The 20,947-nt window shown below is 48.1% G+C and overlaps 1 protein-coding gene across 1 annotated transcript in view; it reads left to right on the top strand.

Annotated features, from left to right (window-relative positions):
- CASQ2 (calsequestrin 2) overlaps window positions 1-20,479 on the top strand; it is a 33,008-nt gene extending 12,529 nt beyond the window's left edge. Inside the window, exons 2-11 of the mRNA XM_009949473.2 lie at window positions 1,497-1,581; window positions 3,065-3,165; window positions 5,395-5,506; window positions 6,961-7,034; window positions 7,501-7,631; window positions 12,412-12,457; window positions 14,930-14,984; window positions 15,675-15,775; window positions 16,136-16,210; window positions 20,276-20,479. Coding sequence (XP_009947775.1) covers window positions 1,497-1,581; window positions 3,065-3,165; window positions 5,395-5,506; window positions 6,961-7,034; window positions 7,501-7,631; window positions 12,412-12,457; window positions 14,930-14,984; window positions 15,675-15,775; window positions 16,136-16,210; window positions 20,276-20,479 — 984 coding nt within the window. The remainder of the gene's footprint in view (window positions 1-1,496; window positions 1,582-3,064; window positions 3,166-5,394; window positions 5,507-6,960; window positions 7,035-7,500; window positions 7,632-12,411; window positions 12,458-14,929; window positions 14,985-15,674; window positions 15,776-16,135; window positions 16,211-20,275) is intronic.
- The last annotated feature ends 468 nt before the right edge of the window (window positions 20,480-20,947 follow it).

Below are 20,947 nucleotides of genomic sequence, written 5' to 3'. Positions count from 1 at the left end.
GAACCCTCATCACCAAGGTGCCTGCCATCATCCCCCAGGATTTTGGGGAAGAGCTGGGTGCTGCCAGCACGGGGAGTTGGCCGGCCCCATGACAACCCAGTGTGCAGGTGGGGGGCTGCCCTGTGGTTTTTGCTCCCCGACGCCTTTAATTGCCGCTCACTGTCGCAGCGGCTGGGCACAGGCAGAGGTTATTTATAGCAGGGGAGCCAAGGGGCCGCATGGCCATGGGGGCAGCGCTGCTGGGTGACATTCAAACTGGCTTTGAGGCTGGGGGAGGGTGCCAAAATGGGTCCTGCGGGAGGGTGTTCCTCATAAATCAGCCCACCATCTCTCTGGTCATGGCTTTTCTTCTTCCCCCTTCCAGGCTCCCACTGCTGAGTGCAGGCAGCTGTGCCCTAGTAGGGACATTCCTGTCCCAGAGGCCCCTGACTCCTCATCCTCCCCCATCTGTCAGGACTGGGAGGGGGGACAGCAAGAAGACCATCAGCATCAGAGACATTCATGAAGCAGGGAGGGAGAGGGAGGAGGAGGGAGCTCTTACAGTGGCTTGACAGTCTCAGAGCATCATTGCTGCCTTGTAGGGTCTCTGGCATGCTTGTGATGGGGCTAAGTCAGTCATCTGATGAGTAAGGGGGCTCATTTCCCAGAGTCACTGCATCTCTGTGGAGCCTATTTGGAATTCACAGGGTCTCACCCGGGGCCACTCCCACCACGGGGCCCTTGCAGAGCGTCTCTCCTTTCCTCACATATCTATTTTCACAAAACAGGCAAGAACTTGATATCTTCAAGAGGCCCCTTCGTCAAAAATGGTGGGAACGGGGGGCAGTGGTTTTACAAAGCTGCGAGGAGGCAAACGCGAGTGTGGCTGGGATTAGACTAATTTCTTTAGGAAAAAGAGGGGACGAGGACTGGTGGGGGTCACTGAATCCTGGACAGGAGACGTGACTGAAAGCATTTCATAGGAGAAGAAACAGCTTTTGCAAATCCAGGAGTCCCTCTGCTTTGTTTTGCTGGGAGCTTGCTTTGGCCACCCCACCACATGTATGAAGGAAACATGATGCTGCAGTGCCCTGCATTCCCTCCAGTTTGCAACCACTGTTGCCTGGCACCAAGCACTTCCAGAGTTCAAATGTTCATGGTGCCCACATGTCATGCTCCCCTGCAGGAGGCCACCAAAGCACTATAGAGGATATAGCTTTTGCTTCATGTTGGTGGCTTGCTGTCCCTGATTTGGTCAGGACCACTCTCCTGATGCCCAAGTGTCACACAGAAGTTAATAGCACGTGATATCACCAGCAAACTTGGTGCTGTGACACAGTGGGAAGAAACCCAACCCTTGTGACCTCTGGGCAGTGTTATCTCAGCAGGGAGGCAGCATGTGATGCATCCCGACATTGGTGCTGCCTGAAAGCGGAATATAGGTCACTTGTGTCTGTCCTGTAGCTACCCTGTGGTGTTAATGCTGTTAATGTTGGGCTCCCTGGTTCCTCCCACAGCTGGCGGCTCAGGTCTTGGAGCCCAGGAGCATCGGCTTCGGGATGGTGGACTCCAAAAAGGACGCCAAACTTGCCAAAAAGTTAGGTGAGTCCCATGTCTGATATCTCTGGAATAAGTTGGAGAGAGTGCAGGAGTGACGCCCAACAGCCAGCCCCACAAAGGACAGCCAAATCCTTGTCACCACAATGGAAAGGGTGATGGTGGCAATTGCACACTGACCACCTGCCCACCTCAACATGGGCTGGATCAAGTGGAGGCGGGGGGTGAGGATGAGAGGGATGAGTCAAGACACTTCCAGTGAAAAACTTCCTGGCTGAGAGTGCCAAAACAAAACTAAGCGAAAAAGAAATCCAATTTATGCCATAGCAGTGACAGGGTAGAAGCTCCCAGCTTGCTGAGCAGAAACTGTAAATAGGTGCCATGGAGTAATTCTATGCTCTTTGTACACAGACAGGTCTGGCACAGCAATGCAGACCAAAATCTACAGGGAAACCACAGAGGCCCTCAGATGTCACCATCCCCATGGCAGGGTGACCCCTGGCCACTAATAGGGGAGGCACAGCCTTGCAATGGTTTGGCAGCCAGGTGCCTACCCTTCTGACTTGCTCCCCAGAGCAGAAGAGGAAATCTGCTGTAAAGAAAAAAGGCTGCTGCCTTGCCCACGCCTGGAAAGTTGCCTTCCGAGGGCTAGCAATGCCTTCATATTTTAGACCACAAATCAATATGGAAATACTATGGCACATAAATACAACAGCACACAAATATAGCACTAGGCTTAAGGTCAGAGACTGTTCAAGCAACCTGGACTGTACATCGGACTTTAATTTTCTTTCCTAAATTAGAGGCTGTGTGTGCTGGTGGAAGCTAAACTAAAACTGGGAGCTTCTGCCTCAGCTTCAACCTCTCCAAGGAGGAGCAAACTACCACAAACTTGGCCCTTGATACCCTGCCACCGTGCATTGCAGGAGCTTAGTGCTGCTGATTTTGTAACCTCCATCAAGATGCTGTGGCACCCAGTCCTCAGTCCAGTGATATACTATCCAAATCTGCCAGCCTGTCATCTGCGACATCTTTACCATAGGTTTCTAACCCTTTTGCCAAGGCTAGCTAAGCCTCAGAGAGTTTGAAGCTCGCTTTCGCTCTCAGGTCACTGTTTATGTTCTCTGGGCAGAGAGAACAACCCACATCAAAATCCATTTTCCATCTAGTGATATGTTGTTAAAATTTGTGCTGTCAGTTAGAGCCCAGTATTATTTACTGAAGATAGATAGCCAAGCTAAAACAAGTTCCTGGTAAAGAATTTTTCCAGCTGAGGCCAAACTGTGGCCTGAATGAAAAGTTCAACATTTGGGAAGAAGCTAGCACACGTTCTGGCTGAGGTCTGTCCTTCATGCTGTGAAACATCATTTGGGAGATTGCTCAGGTTGTTTCTAACTTGACCAACACAGCGAGCTGGCAATTGCATTTTCCCGGGAGGCATTGCTAGAATAACAAGCAAGATACTCTGTAGTAAAAATACTTTTAGTGATGTGTTGACCACATTATGTTTTCTGTCTCCTTCTTTCAGGCTTGATTGAAGAGGGAAGTCTCTATGTGTTTAAGGAGGAGCGGCTGATTGAATTTGATGGGGAACTGGCCACAGATGTCTTGGTGGAATTCCTCTTGGATGTAAGCACAGATAAGCTCAGAGCTAGATAAAGCCTCCCAGAGAAGACCTTGCAAATACTCACTTTGCTAAAAACCATGGGTTTATCTTTATTTGAAATTCCATCCCTGCTTGGCACACAATAGTAAAGATGACATTTGCCAGCTTCCCAAATACTTGTCTGACCAGGAATTCCCAGGAAAGCTGGTACCTTTATATGCCACCAACCACTTACATCTTAAAGACATTCCACTCTCTTTTCTGTTTATGGAGTATTTGATTGGAAACACGCAACAATCCCACATAACTAACTGCTAGTCACCCACCTCAGTTAGCAGGCTGGCATATGCAAACATTTTGCCATTTGCAAAACCTTTCACCTTTTTTTTTAAAAAAAGAAGAGTAATTAAAAACAAATCCAGTAAGTAGAATTCTCATAGAGCAACAAAAAAGAGATCAATTGGTTGAAAAAGGTATATGCTGCAAACTATTTGCTCATTTCTAGACACAACAGCACAAACAACATAGTGTACTACTGTCTCTTCAGTGAACTTACTGAATTGCACTGCCATGAGTTAGAGAAGATCAAGGCCCTAGGACTTTATACTCTTGGGCCATTTTTTGCACAGACACAACTGTGTACTCACATTTGTGCCTAAATGCAAAAGAGATGCTGACTCCTTCATCAATGTTGCACTTCTCTTTCTTTACATTTTATTCCTAGGAGAGGCAACAGCCCAAAAATGCAGTCCTTGCTTTGTAGTGAAAACGTTTTACAGCAGCTTGGCTTTCCTTTGAAATGAGGCTCCCTTTATAAGCAGCCATGCCATAATCCAGATAAGGGAGGTAAGGCAAGCAGTGGAGCTGGCAAGATTTGTTTCCCAGGGTGGCAGGTTGCCTAAACGGTCACCTGTGGTGCCGGAGTGCTGTTGGGGAGAGGCACAGCCAGGGAACAGAAACAGTTCCCCAGGACCTTATCTCTCCTACGGCAATGTCTGTGTCTGCGTGCATCAGGTATTTTGGCCAAAACACGTGCAAGTGGCTGCAGGGACAGAAACAGGCATTTGCTCCCCGCCCCGCCTCCCAGGAGGGCCACAGACAGAGCAGGGCTTTGCTGTGACACCAGCAGCAGTGGGATCCCTGGTTCCCTTGGCTCAGGCCACTACGGCAGCAGGGAGCTGCACATGCTGCTGTGGACACAGCAGAGGCACAGCCTCATGCCAGAGCATCACTCGCAAGGGATGCGGCATAAGGTGCTTTTTGAGGTTTTGCTTGCTGTGTTTTGTGGCGTGCCACTGAAAAATCATGTTCTGTGAACAAAGGAAGAGAGCAAGGATTTCTGTTTGAGCGTTTTCCACTCAAGAGGGAAAGTACTCAGCGAAGCAGGGATATAAAACCAAACACATCTGTGGTACCCTGGCAGCCTGATCTCAAGGGAAAACAAACCCAGAGGTTCTCTGCTCCTCTGTAGGCTGTACAGTGGCCTGCCTGAACCTTTTTTTTTTTTTTTTTTTTCTGGTGAAACCACACCTGATTTACACCAGTATTGGCGGGCAAAATAATCACACTGAATCTTTTCCGCAGCAGTGGCTACTTAGGAAAACAGAAACAAAGTGTGGATCAACGACAGGCTGAAGTGGCAGATAGGTCTTCCAACTTCCGCATCAACACTGTGATATGTCTGAGGCCAAGGCATGGGTTTAACCCATTCTGCATAGAAGGATCAGACAGGAAAATTCACATCCAGACTTTCCACTGCTCCAAAACACTATTTGGCCACCCTATAGCATGCTGATTTCAATGTTTTCCGAAAGCAAGTTCTTTGCAATGACCTATTCCAGCAAATGACACTTGAAAACAAATATACCCATCATTCACAGAAGCTCACGGTCCCCATACCAGCCTCTTTCAAGTGCTCTCCCTTCTTCTCAGCCTCACTAAAGCCAGCTGCAGTTGCTACTCCTTATCTCTCATCACAGCAGGTCCCTCAGCATCCATTTGGGTTAGGGAGACCTCTCTCAGCTTCCCTCTTGGTGCTTCAACCTATGCAGTGAACCTACTAACAGCTCCCTCTGAAGGTGACCTGCATCTATTGTTTCCTCACATTAAGGCAGAGATCACCAAGTAGGGTTTCCAGCAGCAGAGATATTGGGCGACTTCTTTCTCACCACTTAGGCTGCTAGTGACACGCCCTGCCAGGCATAGGTTGGTGCTGCAAATCGTTGCATTATCAAATGCATTTGTCATGGCAGCTGCTAGAAGACCCTGTGGAGATCATAAACAACAAGCTGGAGCTTCAGGCCTTTGACCAAATTGACGAGGAAATCAAACTCATCGGCTACTTCAAAGGAGAAGACTCTGAACGTAAGATGAATATGTTCCTCGCAGGGCTTGGAGCCTGGCTGGGGGCTCTGGGGGCCAGGCATTGGTTCCTCTGCATGAACATTAAGGGTGTTAGGGGTATATGGCAGGCTATGATAGTGCCAAAGTTGCTGGAGGATGAGGTGGGGTTGCAGGCAAACTTCTGCTGTTGCTATGCATGAGCCCATTCCTACATCAACAGCAGTGATCCTTCTGCAAGGTGTCTGCTGGCAAGAGATGGGGGCGATAATCCAGGGGCTCCTGAAGTTAAAGTAAGTCTACACCACCCAAAATCAGCTGAGGTTACAATTATACTGGGTGAGAGCAAAGCTCCCCTCTTATGAGCAGTGAGCCCAAAAGGTCAAAGGAAGAGGGAGCGAGGCAAAGGGAAAGAAGGGGACACACATTAAATACTAACTCAGCAAACATATGGCAGCAGTAAGCAGGACACCTTAGGGCAGCCCAGCAGAGGCACTGACCTGACCTGTTTCTCCCTGCTGAACCCCAAGACTGAGAAGAGGCTGGTCCCATGCCCTGGGGGATGTGCAACTCAGGGACTATTCCAGGCAAAGCCATCAACTTGCACAAGCCTTGAGAAACCCTCACCTGAGACTCTCTCTGGCAAGCCCCAGCAGTCTCCTCCACCAGCCCCGACTGCTCCCCCTGCTCTCCAGGCAGTGCTGGCAGCATGCAACCCCTACTTGCAAGGCTCGCCTTTAGCAAAAAGACAGGTATTCTTACCTGAACAAGCAGTGTATCACCAGGTCTGATGCACCACAGCAACCCATCCACCTCTCCCTTCAGCTTTCTCCTCCACTCAAAATGGGCTGCAGGGCATCTTGGGCAGGGCAGTGACCTTAACGCTGTTCAGTAGTAGGTATTTTGAAGAAAGGTGGGAAATATCTGTCATAAAGAGCTCCTGCCAGGCTGAGAGCTTCCTTCCTGACCTCAGCTGAGGACCTGGTACCAGTAACAGTAAAAACATACCTTGTTTCTGCCCCCTTCTCCTGCAGCAGGAGCCTAATCACACTTGGTGACTGTTTAGGGAATGCCAGCAATCATTAATGCTGGAGCAACTCCATGTATTTCACAGACTGAACTACTGCTTGTGTAAAAGGGCAGCTGCAAACACCCTTATCAACAGGCTAGAATTTTAATGCCTGGACCTACTTCACAGGGCTGCTGATTTCAGCCCCAGTTAAGCATGGCATGCCGGGATCTATAGTTTTCCTGAGCACTGTGGGGCTGCACAACATGTGTCCTGTTGGCTCTACATAGAATCATAGAATCATAGAACAGTTTTGTGAAATGGTCCTTGTTTGTAAACCCTGGAAGGGTGGAAGAAACATAGCGCCATTATCTGATGTATTTTGTTCTGCCCTGTTGCCTTCTGTGCTGATCAGAGTGTGGCCAGCTGTCTGTGAAATCTTTTCTTCATTCCCCTTTTCTCTTTCCAGATTATAAGGCATTTGAAGAAGCTGCCGAACACTTCCAGCCGTACATCAAGTTCTTTGCCACCTTCGACAAAGGGGTAAGCATCCATGGACCTCCATGGGACCCCACAGACTCCACCACCTGTTTTCTAGAAGCTTAGGATGTTCCCAGATTTAATATTAGGCTCCAGCTTCTCATTTTCAGTGTTCCTGTAATTTGTGATATTGGTGTCTACATTTGGATTTGGCCCTGTTGCAAGATAAAAAGCCATTTCTGCAGTGTGGAGACAGGTCCTGACCTGGGTTTGGAAACCAGGCCCATTGGGTGTGCAGGACCTTGACTCTGGCCTTGCTCTGCCCCAGTGCTTGAGATCAGTATTGTAGAGAGCATCAGTGGTTTTTCAACCAGGGTAAGATCCATTCATATTTTGTTGGCCACCCCTAAGAGTGCATGCTCCGAGAGAGAGCAAGTACCTTGACCTCAGCTCTGCCACTGGGAGAGGCTCTGGGTAGGCAGAGAGGCACATCAGACTCACTGACCTCTGACCATCTGCACCACAACAGGTTGCCAAGAAACTAGGTCTGAAGATGAACGAGGTGGACTTCTATGAACCATTTATGGATGAGCCTGTTCACATCCCTGATAAGCCTTACACAGAAGAGGAGCTGGTAGAATTTGTGAAGGAGCACAAAAGGTATGTAGCATACAGAACGCTCCTGGCCATGAGAAGCAGGTAAAGGTGTCTGTCATCACAGGCTTGCCCCTCTAGGGCTTCCCTCTCAGAAAAAATGAGGATGACGACAGCCTTTTGGCGATTTGCTGACCCAGGTTTGACATTTTGGCTGGTCTTTTCCTACTCCCAGAGGTGCAAGTATCTGTGCCGCAATCACAGCCCACCACCACAGCGCTGTGATAACACAGCTTCCCTCCTCCTCCTCTGTGGTTAGTCCTTTCTCAAAAAGCAGTGAGGCTTGCAGGTAGTGGAGAGTGGAAACCTTGCTCTATTTGCCTTTGCTTTTAATTTAGGTCTGTACAGAAGATAATATTCACCAAGGCCTCTCGGGCCAAACCCAAATTCTGTCCAGTCTCCTCCTTCCCCAAAACAGCTTCACTGATGAGTATATCCCTCTCCTGATGTCAGATATATCTATAGGCAGGCTCTGAGCTCACCCCAAGCTTGGAGGAACTGTGAGGGACTAAGAGGCTCCTGCTGACTGCAGGCACAGAGAGGAAACCACTGCTGTTTTGGCTGTGTTGGGCCTCATGTGGCAATGGTGCTGAACACCTACAGCATTTGATCAACTCAGCAAGAGCTGTGGAGGCTCCATGCTTTTTGTGATCAGGTTTGTTGCACAGTTGTTTAGAGACTCAGCTATCAACATTCTGGAAGTGACTGGAAAGGTTGTGTAAAAACACAGGATTAAATATAAGGGCACAAATACCTATGAGGTGCTGTATTTTTACACCCTTAAAAATACAGTGTAGGATAGTCACATAGGCTATCTTCTGCTCCTCCAACTGCATTTCCCAGCAGTCATTCAAGCGACAAAAAAGAGTTCAAGAAAAGCAGGGCCATCAATATAGTTAGGGGACCCCAAATTGGGCTGAGCTGGAGGTTTCTGTTCACACACAGGGTTTAGAGACAGGACATTATCTCCTGAATCCACGAGTCACCAGATTTGGAAACAGATCACTGCTTTTCCCAAAATATGAAGGGGTCCTCTATCTCCCATGTACTCGCAGGTCACTTTGCTGACCTGCTGGACTTCTTGACTTCAATTCTTCCCATCTTTTTTCCCAAGCTCTTTCTGTCGAGCAGCAGCAGCATCAGGAGGCTGATTAAACACAATCAACTAAATGGTAGCCTAATAAGGCAAGCTCTCCACCAGCACAATGTTGCAGTGGAAACCCCACCAGTCCTACATCTTTCAAGATGCTATGCACTGCTTGGTAGGAGCAAGCGGGTGGGACGTGTATTTTCCAAGTGCCAAGACTCAGAGGGGAATTAAAAGGATTTTCATTAAATCGGGTGCCTCAAATCCCAAACATGTCAACGTGCTGACAAGGTAGGGGAAAAATCTGGGGTGACAGCAATATGTTCCCAGCAGTTAATGCTGAGTCTCTTGGAGCAGAAGTGCTTCTTCTTGCCTTGCCACCAGTAAAGGACCTAAAGACAAAGGCTTGGAGTGGAATTAGTGAGACACAGAGTTGATCAGGCCTATAGAGAAAAACTTCAGCAGCCGCTACGTGCTGGTTCCCTGTTGACAACTTACCAGGATCTTTTCCTCTGCAGGAAGGTGTAGAGGACCACTCGCCTCCTCCCCCTCACACAGCAGACTTTCTCACTTCACTCCAGCCAGCAAGCAGGGGCTATCCCTCTGCTGAGGTACAAAGCCCCGCTGCCACCTCTCCATCCCCAGCAACAAGGCCTGTCGCATCACTGGGGAAAGCTCCCAGTGCTCAGCAGTACCCAGGGCCTTTGGCATGCTTTAAAACACCCTTCCAAAAAGGTCTCCCAGATGATGTGCCCAGACAGGCTTCACCACCTCTTCCTCCAGCCCTGCACAGAAATTGGGATTTGATGAGCTTTTATTGCAACTTCAAGACAGGAGCTGAAGCAAGTGCCCAGGAGGAGCCTGTATGCAGCTTCTCAGCTGATGCTTCCCTGGGCATCTGCAGGTGGTGGTGGGAAAATTCCTCCTCTCCCGAGCAGGTCAGGAAGCCAGTGTTCAGCACGGTGGTGTGACTCACCCAAGGCTGCACAGCAGATGGGTGTCCAGCTGGGGATGGAGGCCAGGCGCCGCGACTCCAAGGTCTCAGCCCAGGTTTTGCACTCAGTTGCACAAATACAAATTATATGGTAGTTCCTCTGCCTGCAGCAAGAGGCCTCTGAGTTTATGGCTGCAAAGGCTGTGGTTGGACACCTCCCCCACACACCCCTCCCTCACCCACCCATTCTCTTTCCCTGTAATTGTGGTGTAGTGATGTGGGGGCTGAATTCTTCTCCCCCATACTCACCTAAACCCAACTTACCCCGCTCCTTCCAGCATAGGGAAGTAACCAGAGTAAATCTGGAGTAACTCCACAGGAATCAGTATATGTGGGTGCAATCAAATCCTTCCCACCACGTTTCCTTTCTCCAAGAGCTGCCCCCAGAGAACAGCTAGGGAAAGCATCTTGAGAGCTGGCTACAAGTATGCATAAGCACATAATATGTATTCACCTGATATAATCTCCAGTTTCTGACAATCAGCAATGAGGAGACTTGCTGGGTCAAAAATTGTATGCCTGATCTTGTGCTTAATGGCTACTTCTTCAATCTCTATAGTTGTTTTTTTATCTCATTTCTATTTTGATGCTGAAAGTATCCATCTGTAATGAGTTCAGCAGCTGAATTATGCATTGCATCAAAAGAGCATTCCTATTTGTTCAGTTGATACCTGCTACCTAATAATTTTGCTGTGCGCCTACTAGCTCTTGTGATAAGAGGAACAATGAATAGCCATTCTCTGATTCATTTTTTTTTTAACCATTCCAAATTTTTCAGACCCTCTGCCAAATCCCTCTTCAGTCACCTCTTTTACAAGATAAAGAGTTCTTATCTGTTTGATCTCCACCAAACAGAGATCGTTCCATACCTTCGTTCACCCCTGCCATGTTCCCATGTCCCTTTTTCAGTTATTCCATATCATTTCTGTGATGGGATGACCAGAATCACACATACATTCACTAAGGAGGTGCATAGCATAGCTGTCTGTTGCCATAACGGTATGAGGTGTTTTGCTCCTTAGTCCTTTCCCAGCTGTTTGTAACTTTCTTTTTGCCTTTGGAGCTGCTGCTTTCTCAATTTGTGACACCTGGGCCCCTTTCCTGAGAGGCAATAATCAGTTATAACTAATTTAGAACCCACTGTTGCACCTGTATAGTCAGGGTTGGTTTTCTGCGAGTGTGTTACTTTCTACATGCAGACACTCAGTCTCAGGAGTTCCCTCTGTATCTCCTCATAGTCAGGCCTGTGTTTGTCATCAAAGAATTGGATATGATAAGCAAATGCTGCCATACTCCTATTTCCCACCTTTATCAGACCAGGTGAGAATATGTTATGCATATGATAACGCCAAAGCATATGCTATGAATCTTAATTGGTTAATTCTCTCTCTCATGAAAACTGCTAATTCCTATCCACCCTTCATTTTCCAATGTCCTTAATCCACAGGAGGACCACCCCTCTGATCTAACTGCATCTCAGTTTCTCTGAGAACCTTTAGTAAGAGATCTTATCCAATGGTCCTCTGAAAGCAACTCATTGCACTGACCAGCATACCTTCACCCACTCGTTGACTTGCTCTAGGAACTCCAGTAGAACCATGGCCCTGACTTTCCTCTTAAAGGCCATACATCTCTTGTGCTATCATGTCATATTCCTTCAAATGCCTGTTAACTCTACTTTTGCTGGTAGCATTGTGCCCATAAGGAAGTTGCCCTTCCAGATCTGTAGCTCCTCAGGTCATTTAGGAACCTCTAAAAAATGCTTTTTGTTTCCACTGCTCTGGTAGCGAGGCTAGCTGGAGCAATAGGTTACACATTTCATTGATGCCAACTGGTTCTGGCAACATGCTGTTACTCCCTTTACCGATCTGTTCTAAGACCTCATCGACCAACACTTCTCTTTGCAGCAGCCCCCAGAGCTGGTCAGCCAGGGAGACCGTCTCTGCTGGGGGAACCTCCCTGAACACCTGATGCCACAGCAAGCAGAGGTGCAAAGGATTACTTGTGCTTGTCTGCTGTGGCCTTGTGTTCCTTGGGTTCCCCTTTAACACCCCAGTCACCTCTCAGCCTGCCAGGCTCTCTGACAGGCTTGGTGTTACAGATGTGTTTGAAAATATTTACTATTAATTTTTTTTTTGTACTTTAGGACCTATTTCTCAAAAAAAAAAAATTGCTTTAGCCAGTCTTATGGTTTAAATTTTCTTGCCAGTGGTTATTAAGATCTAAATTTTTCTTCCCAGATGTTATTCTGTCTTCGCTTCAGTAGTGTTTGGAAGGATTTTTGTGGTGGAATTATGCTGGGGTAAAACCAGGAGAAAAGGGGAACAAAGCCCATTAGGAATGTCCCAGGGACTGCAAGACAGAAGTGAATGGGTCACCTCATGCTCTCAGCACAGACAGAACAATCTGCCATGTGTGGGACTAATTCACCAGCACATCCCAGCATAGAGAGGCATCTCATCTTCCAAAGCATAAATAGCGTCTGCAATGACTGTAGTGGGGGCAAGGGCAGGGTTTTATCACCATAAATAAAAGCATAAGTTGACCTACTGTGCCCCTGTACTTGCATTCAAAACGTGGGGGCCGACAGCACTGACTCCAGCCACCAATCAAATGTGCCACGGTGACCTTTTCCACAAGACTGTCAGCATCACGTATGACAGTTCTGGACACATTCTCAAAGAGCGTTTCTGTCTTCCCTTCAGGGCCACCTTGCGGAAGCTGCGCCCGGAGGACATGTTTGAGACATGGGTAAGCACGTGTGGGTGGGAAGCCTTGCATCCCCTGCTAGCTTCCAACAATAAACTGCTGCTCAAGAGCTCCAGCCTCTGGCTGGGCAAAACATTATCTTTCCTTTCCTTCAAAGCCACTTTCCCTCCTCTGCGAAGAAGGGAAAGCCTTGACTGTCATGCCCAGTGCCTGAGTTCAAATGCTTTGCTCAAATGCTTTGCTCAACAGTGGTGGACACCTGAGCTGAGTCCCATTTGCTCCATAGAGGGAACAGGGAAAGCTAACCAAGTGCGCCAGGCAGGTGTGGAGCCTCTGTAGTAGCCACGATACAGCTATGGAAGGGTGCTCTGTCTCATCTAATGGTCGTTGCTGCTGGTGGTAGGGTGATTTCCGTGGCCTGCTCACTGGGCAAACTATGGAGATTGTACTGGACAGATGACTCATGGAAATTGTACCAGAGCAGTTGTACAATTCAAAATGCAAGTGAGGGCAGGCAGTTCAGTTAATTATATAGATTAAGGAGCAAATGCTGCATTGATTGCACTTCTCACAGTGTGAGCAAGCCGCAAGTCAGCGATTGTGAAGAACTAACCAGCAGTTTGGCACTGATCACACAGAGAGGACTCTCCTGATCTGCAACAGTGAGGAAGAGAAGGGTGAAAATGAAAGAAAAATCGCGTATAACAAATTTTCCCTTTGCTGTGAATAAGTACAATGTTAATAGCCAGTCAGGGACCTTCAAGCGCCAGCTGAACACTGAAAAACAAAGCTGAACAGGTGCTTTACAGGCACTAAGGAAGATGCAGTCATTCCTCCAAAAAGCTCGGCATATTTGTAATGTCATTCAGTTGCCTGCTTGCTTGGCCATGTAATATGAAATGCTGTGGGACTTTGAAGGCCCAAAAACCTTGGGAGTCTTTAATACAACAAGGCGAGGGGTAATAAAACTGAACCAGGAGTTATGAGTCACTTAGGCATGATAGCTTTTCATTTTGTTTTGAAATACATATTCTGTATAGAAGATAGCTTCCTAGGTCCACTGAAGTTCCTCGAAGGTTTTTCCTGGGGCTTCAGTGGGACCCAAATTTCATATGCAGTGGTTTTGCTTTCATGCTGAACATATTCTAAAATAACCTCAGGAAAAGTGTGAATTGTCAGCGGTGGGATGTTCGCTTTACCAGCAGCCTGGGAATACAGAGCTTGCCTCCACTACGAGCAGGGTGTTCGTACCTACAGGAGACAACAGGCTGGATTCTGATCTCGCTGCAAGTTCAGGACATCCTCAATGCCTTCACTGGAGTTACTCCAGTTTTGTTTGCTGCCTTGAAGGTCAGAATAGCACTATATTATATAGCTATATATATTATTATATATCACGTATATATATATATTTTTTTTTTTAATTTTGCTGTCCGACAATGCTGCTGGCAAATATAGAGAAAAAGCAACAGTGTAGATTTTGCCAGTTGTAAGTGGTCTGAATCCCAAATAAATCTGCCTAGAATGCCCCGGTGAAAATGTATTCCCTGAAGACGCCAGCAAAGGCCCAGCATCCACCATTGTTTTTAAAGATAATGTTTTCCACTTAATCTTTCAGGGTTTTTTTTTTTCCTTTCAGTTTTTGATGGTGGCTTTGTCACCTCTGGGCTCAAAAGGGAAAAGAAATTAGCATTTAGATGGGAATTTTTTCTTGCATTAAAACCAATTGAAATGGAAACCGGGACCGTCAGTGGATGAGGAAGGCGAATCCAATCCGTGGAATAATTCAGAGATGACATTCATAGCAGGCAGATGATGAACTGGCCAGCAGATCCATTGGCCTTTGCCAATATCATTAGCCATTACTCACGTGTCTCATGGAGAAAAGCAGTCCACCAGGCCATCATTTCTGTCCTCTACTCACTGGAGCCCCGAAATGAGCCTCCCACTCAACTCACCACTCACAGAAACCTTCACCTAGAGCCGGGACCCTTCGCCTCCCAAAAGGGGCCCAAGTGAGCTACCTTGCCTCTCATATTGTGAGGAAACCTCCTTTGATAGCCCCAAAGGAGCATGTTTGGGGGCTGAGCAGTAGGTAGTTATTTTTTTCCCTGCAAACCATCCCCTGACAGTTGCAAATTTAGGAGGGTAGGTGGCCTCAGGCATGAAGGATGAGCCCATATTCCCATACTAGAGAGCCCTTGACCTTCTCCACAGGCAAGGTTTTGCCCCACACCATCAGAACCTCCCTTGCCTTTGTCATCATAGTGTCCATCTCATTTTTAGCTGAAGGGTTTCAGCAATGCTACCAAAACTACCCACTTCAACGCCTAATATCTCCACAACTCAGCCTCGCCTCAGCTCCCATTTCTTTTGTTGTGGTGGGGCTCCAGTCAAGCCTTCCTTTGCAATCGTCCTGTTCGTTTGAAGACATCCCACCGCTCCTCGTCTCCAGCAACCACCTGGGCTCTGTCCTCCCTCCCTGGCCCATCAGTAGTATTTTGTTATTTCCAGGAGGATGACATGGAAGGAATCCACATTGTGGCCTTCGCTGAAGAAGACGACCCAGGTAGGAGGCTGTTTTCCTCCTTGTATGACTCTCCACCACTCAAGAAAGAGTAGTTTCATGTGCTTTGTTTGCATTTTGAGCCCCATGCCCTGGCTGGGATGTGGAGCCCCAGCCTGCTGGGATGGGGAGTTGGGATGCTTCTGGGTGTTTACACTAACCAGTGTGCTAACTGGGATTCAAATTCTGGATATAAACATAGGGCTGGCTGGGGAAAAAAAGTCAACCCCTCCATCTCAGTGCCAGGATTTGCTCTGTAACTCTGCATCCATCTTGCTGTGTGGCTCCGGGAAAGTGCTGAGGGCTAGGTGTGTGATGGGCATGCGAGAAACCCACGGGCATCAGCTCCTGAAAAGCCGTGGCATTGGTGTTTCCCAGCGCCATCAGCATGCCGAAAAGCTTTGGCCTCTCGGGAGCTCAGTTCCTCTCTCGCCACAAGAAAATAGTGACATTGTTCCACTCCATGGAAGGATTACGAGACTTAATTCATGTGTAACTAATTTCAATACCCGGGGAGGATGCTTGAAATTAAAAGCCTTATTATCAGAAGAAAGAGCTGGGAGACAGCATTTTAATGAGAACTATAAACAATGCCTTTATGCATAGGGGGGCGAGGGAAGTTGAAAACCCCACAAGCAAAAAGTGCCTGCATGTTTGCAGGAGAGAGCTGCAGCAGTTCGTATATCATTTCAGATGGTTTTGAGTTCCTGGAAATCCTGAAGCAGGTTGCCAGGGACAACACCGATAATCCCGACCTGAGTATTGTCTGGATTGACCCCGACGACTTTCCTCTGGTGAGTGGCAGGGGCTCTTTGCCTTTCTTGGTTTAATTCATGGATGTGGGGGTATGTGTGTGTGTGCACAAGCGCAGGAATTGCCCCGGGGAATTTGGGACAGGGAAGGACAGGAAACCGGACCGTGGGCGATCCCTGCGAGCTGCTCGTTCAGGTCTGCCTCCCATCAAGGTGTGTCTTAGGAACATGCCCAAAGTCGTCACCCTCCTTTGCTGTGTGTGGCAGCCCAAGCTTGTGTTCAGCCTCTCCTCTCTCCCACACACTCATCGATGCATGCTCCCCACACTGCAGCCCGGCTGGCTGAATTGATGCAATGAGGTATTGGAAACACACTTTGAGCATTGTTTCTCACTCCTGCAGCTGATCACTTACTGGGAGAAGACCTTCAAGATTGACCTGTTCAGACCACAGATCGGGGTGGTGAACGTCACAGACGTAAGTAGCATGTGCCCAGAAAATCCAGCAATCCCAAGATTAGGGTGCTAGAAAGGATGGGATCTGAGATCCACTGGAATCAGTGGGGTTTCTGCTGTTAAGTACAGGTAGACCAGGCTTTTTCCCACAGGAAAATGTGTAAAGACCTCATCATTCCCACGTGCAGCAGGGTTTGTAATACCTCTGATGCTGAGCTTCAGGGCTTCAGTCTGAGCGTGCTTCTGCTGACAAGTTGCACACAAACCACATATGCTGTGGACAGGACCAGCCCCTGTGGTCTGCGCTTCAGGATTTTGTCCAGTTTCGGTTTCAAGGTCTCACATTTCCACTCCAACCCACAGTGTGCACCTTTGTCCATGCCCCGCTCTGAGTGAATCGGGGTGGGGTTGTGGAGTAAAAGGGTGTGTGTAGGGGGAAAGACAGCCACACTTAGGGGAGAAGAGGTGAAAAAGGAGAGTGTTTTTGCAGCAGAAGCAGAATGGCACAGCTTGAGCGTAGAAGCGAAAGACGGTCCCCAACAGATGACAGGGAGAAACTGCACAGCTTGAAATAAACCAAATAAATATACAGCATTAATAAGAGTATGACATAAATTGGTAATGGAGGGATCGTGCTGGGGCAAAGAGGGTATACTGGGGTTCATCCAGGCCCTCCTCCTTCTCAGCCACTGATGTGCAAGAAGTACTGGAGGGATTTGGGTGGGAAGAGGAGACGCATCCACCCCATGCCTGGTGTCAGTGAAGGGTTTCCACACTGTCCCGCAGCTGGCAGCGCTGCAGAGGGAGAGCTGCACAGGCAGGTGCTGCTTTGGCACAGCCACAGTGGTGGTGGTACCCACAGCACGTACAGCTGTGCTATCAAGCCAGCTTTCTAGCAGCTACCATTTACACTATGGTTGCCTTCAAGCCAGCAAGCCATAGGACTGATGTCAGGCTGCTGGCACACTGTGAGCTTTTAAGGCAGATGGGGGAGGGACCCATCCAAGCCCCAACAGCAGAGATTTGGGGAGAGCTGTTGAGTGCAATGTAGCGTGCATCATGGCCCTGACACAACTATGGAGAGAAATAATTTTTTCTTTTGCTGACAGTAACAGTCTAGATGATCAGAGAGCACATAATGAGATGTGTTCCAGCCCAGCTCACTTATTACCTAAGTTTATTTTTGATGTTTAAACACTGGGTGTTTTAATGTCTTTAAAATGAACCTGTGTGGGTATGTAAGTGTCTCTGGAAGCTGAAATCTCTTCACTGCAGAAGTGTTTGTAATTTGGTGCTTGACTTCATGTTTGAAATTTCAGCTGTATGGAAACCTGATGTTTCATTAGAAGAGAGCAGAGAGGGACTTAGACCAACTCTCCGGGGCTGGGCGCTGGTCCTGGCCCCACCAGTGACCTTGCTTCTGGCCCCCATGTCCTCTTTCATGTACATCCCCAGAAAAAGAGGGATAATTAGGGTATACTAGATAGCTGTGTCTCCTGTTGTAGCAAGTTGTGAAAGATCATAGGAAGGGAGACATGGTAGGGAGATAAAAGTGATGGTGTTATGAAGAAAGCAGAGGCCCTGGATTTTGCCCGTCATATTGAGGGGAATGAGAGGCTGGCTTGGGATCAGGGAGCAGATGCAGCACTGGCTGGATGTGAGAAGTGCTTTACCTGTAACAGGGCAGCATCTGCCAGACCATGGGACAGACACCTAGAGAAATTAGAGGACCCAGTAGGTTAAGGCTTGTTAGCAGAATTGTCAAGGGAGAGACAAAAGGGAATCATAGAATCACAGAATGGTTTGGGTTGGAAGGGACCTTGAAGATCATCCAGTTCCAAGCCCCCTGCCATGGGCAGGGACACCTTCCACTTGACCAGGTTGCTCAAAGTCCCATCCAGCCTGGCCTCGGACACTGCCAGGGAGGGGGCAGCCACAGCTTCTCTGGGAAACCTGTTCCAGTGTCTCACCCTCACAGTGAAGAACTTCTTCCTAACATATAATCTAAATCTCCCCTCTTTCAGTTTGCAACCATTACCTCTCATCATATCACCACACTTCCTGATAAAGAGTCCCTCCAAGATAGCATCTGTCACTTCAGATCATGAGAGAAATGAACAGACAAGCCAGAAATACAGCCCAAGTCTTCCAATCTTTTGCCCTTGTTACTAGTCCTTAGTATCTCCCTTCATTATATTTACTGCACTTGGCCATGTTTAAGTCATGTCAAAGCTACATTAAACAGCTATCAATGGAAATTCATGGAAGTAGGATTGTCAGTGCCAAAGGGTCATACAGAAAGCAGTATTAGGCAGGGACATATGTCTTATTATCCAGCAGTCACTCAGAGACTGTAAAAACTCATGCATTATCTGGCTTTGATATAGTGAATGTTTCACATTGTTGATTATAGTATTTGCAGTTTTTATTTCATGTCTCTTAAGTCTGTTTTCTGTTCCTCAAGAGACAGATTTAGGAAAGTTCTAGGTTGACGGGTGATATCTAAAACAAACACTGAGCTCATTTCGTTATTTCAGTGTTACATCACTGCATTGAGCCAAGTTACACAGGTACAAAGTGGAGTAAAAATAAACAGAGCAAAAATAAACACTGCTGTTGGCTTCAGTAGACATAACCCCTGTGACCCCACCATTTCTCTAAAAACCTGCCAATACAAACACCAGAGCTCCCAGCAGCCCCCACTGGCCTGTCACATCGTAGTGGCTCAGGACTAGGGCCATGACACTCTACAAAATATTGCTGCTTTATTTGCACAGCATCTTCTGTAGGTGCAATGGGCCCACCCCTGTTCCCGTTATTTAAAAGTGTCACTTTTTGCCACACAAACAGTCCTGAGGTTGGGGACAGGATCTCTTGCATGAAGCAAGAGCTGCATGCCTCTCTGTGGCTCTTTTTTAATTACCGTTTTGGTGTTTTAGGAGGAAAATATTGTAAGGGAGAAACAGCTTTCCCTCAGCAGAAATTGGTCTGGCTTTTTAGAAAGCCATGAATCAAAGAGAATTAGGTACCACAGACAAGGAAAGAAGTTGGGTGCATTTGCAAAAGCTGGTAGTTACCTTCTGACATATGAAAAGCACTTGCCTCTGCAACATCAAATGCTGAATGAGACAACCTCACAGCACCTCTGCAAAATAGGAGGCTGATCCTATTTTATGGAGGTGAAGGGAAAGGACCTTACTCAGCCATTTACCCAAGGAACCTATAGCAAAGCAGAGAAAACCTTTCATTTCCAGGCCTCAGAGACCATCTCAGCTATGCTTCCTGTCGCTCGATAACAACCACAATTTAGACAGCATCTTCTTGCTGCATTTTAGACAGCATGTTCACACTGAATCCCCCCCATCCCTTCCAGTTTATGGAAGTAGTGCAGACAGCTAGGGAGAAAGAGCAGGACACCTGTAGTCCAGGGCACCAGTGTTTTTCACCATTCTTCAGCTGGAGTATGGTTGAGATGATCCAAGCAAAGGCTCTTCCAACAGGAGGAACCACTATCATGTGTGGAAAGTCCAGAGCAAAGGTGATGGTAAAAGAGGCTAGGGAGAAGGGTTCTAACAGCAGGGTATAAAGGCTCAAAGTAGAAGGTCCCAAAAGAGCTCTGGAAGGAAGGAGGGAAATGCCACGATGTCCTGTGAACTGAGGTAATGCGGGGGGAGCTGGCATAGGTCTCTTTATGTAGACCTGACGTCTACAAAACTGGCCAGACAGGATGAGGACAATGCATCAGGTGGATGATGCTTTTGCTTACAGGTGTAGGCAACGCAGCAGAAGAAAAGGCAGTGGGCACACGTCTAACCCAGGGCAAACAGTACCGCACACTCACGTAAACCCATTGACTGCTCCTAGTCAAAAGCAATAGCACTTCAGGGGGAAGTGGTAATCCCAATGTGTGGGCAGAGAGACACTGCAGCTGAGACTGCCCTCAGGCTGTGGCAGGGAGGGAGCTAATGCCATCACCACCCCTGCATCCCACTCACGGTCCAACCCTTACCCCCACACAATAGCAGTGAACCCCATCTCTTCCCTGTGTCTTTGAGGGTGGCTAATCCCCCATCACCTGTCCCCACAGGCTGACAGCATCTGGATGGAGATCAGAGACGACGATGACCTGCCCACAGCCGAGGAGCTGGAAGACTGGATAGAGGACGTGCTTTCTGGGAAGATAAATACAGAAGATGATGACAATGACGACGATGACGATGATGACGACGACGATGATGACGATGATGATGATGATGACGACGACGACGATGATGACGATGACGATGACTAACTGTGACTCTGTGCAGTTTGACTTGTGGGGGCTAAGAGGCCTCCCCCTCAGGCAGGTCCCTCCATCAGAAGACCTGCGTTTGAGCGTCAGCAAGCACCACTGCTCCTCTTTCCCCGCTGCCCGGCTCCCCCTGCCCCTGCCCGGACCCCCCAGCCTGATTCTCAATGGTGCTGAGCCACTGGGACTGCCCCTGTGGTGGGCGGCACCTGCAGGCACCCAGCACCGCTGCAAATCATGCCTCCTTAGTAAGGACAATAGGAATCTGCAGGGAATCTGCTCCAAGTGTCCCAGAGCAGGAGAAAAGTGGCTGCCTGCTCACTGCCAGAGGGACACAGGGAGCCAGTTTGTACCCTCCATGCTCATCGGCCCAGCACTTAACATCCAAAGACCAAATTTCACTGCAAGACATAGGGAAGGCCACTGTAAAGTGTAGTCCTTTTATTAAACACAACGCCCTTTGCAGCTACT

Source organism: Leptosomus discolor, chromosome 1 (assembly GCF_034619465.1).
Source record: "Leptosomus discolor isolate bLepDis1 chromosome 1, bLepDis1.hap2, whole genome shotgun sequence".
NCBI lineage: Eukaryota > Metazoa > Chordata > Aves > Leptosomiformes > Leptosomidae > Leptosomus > Leptosomus discolor.
This window is presented reverse-complemented; position numbering and strand designations above follow the sequence as displayed.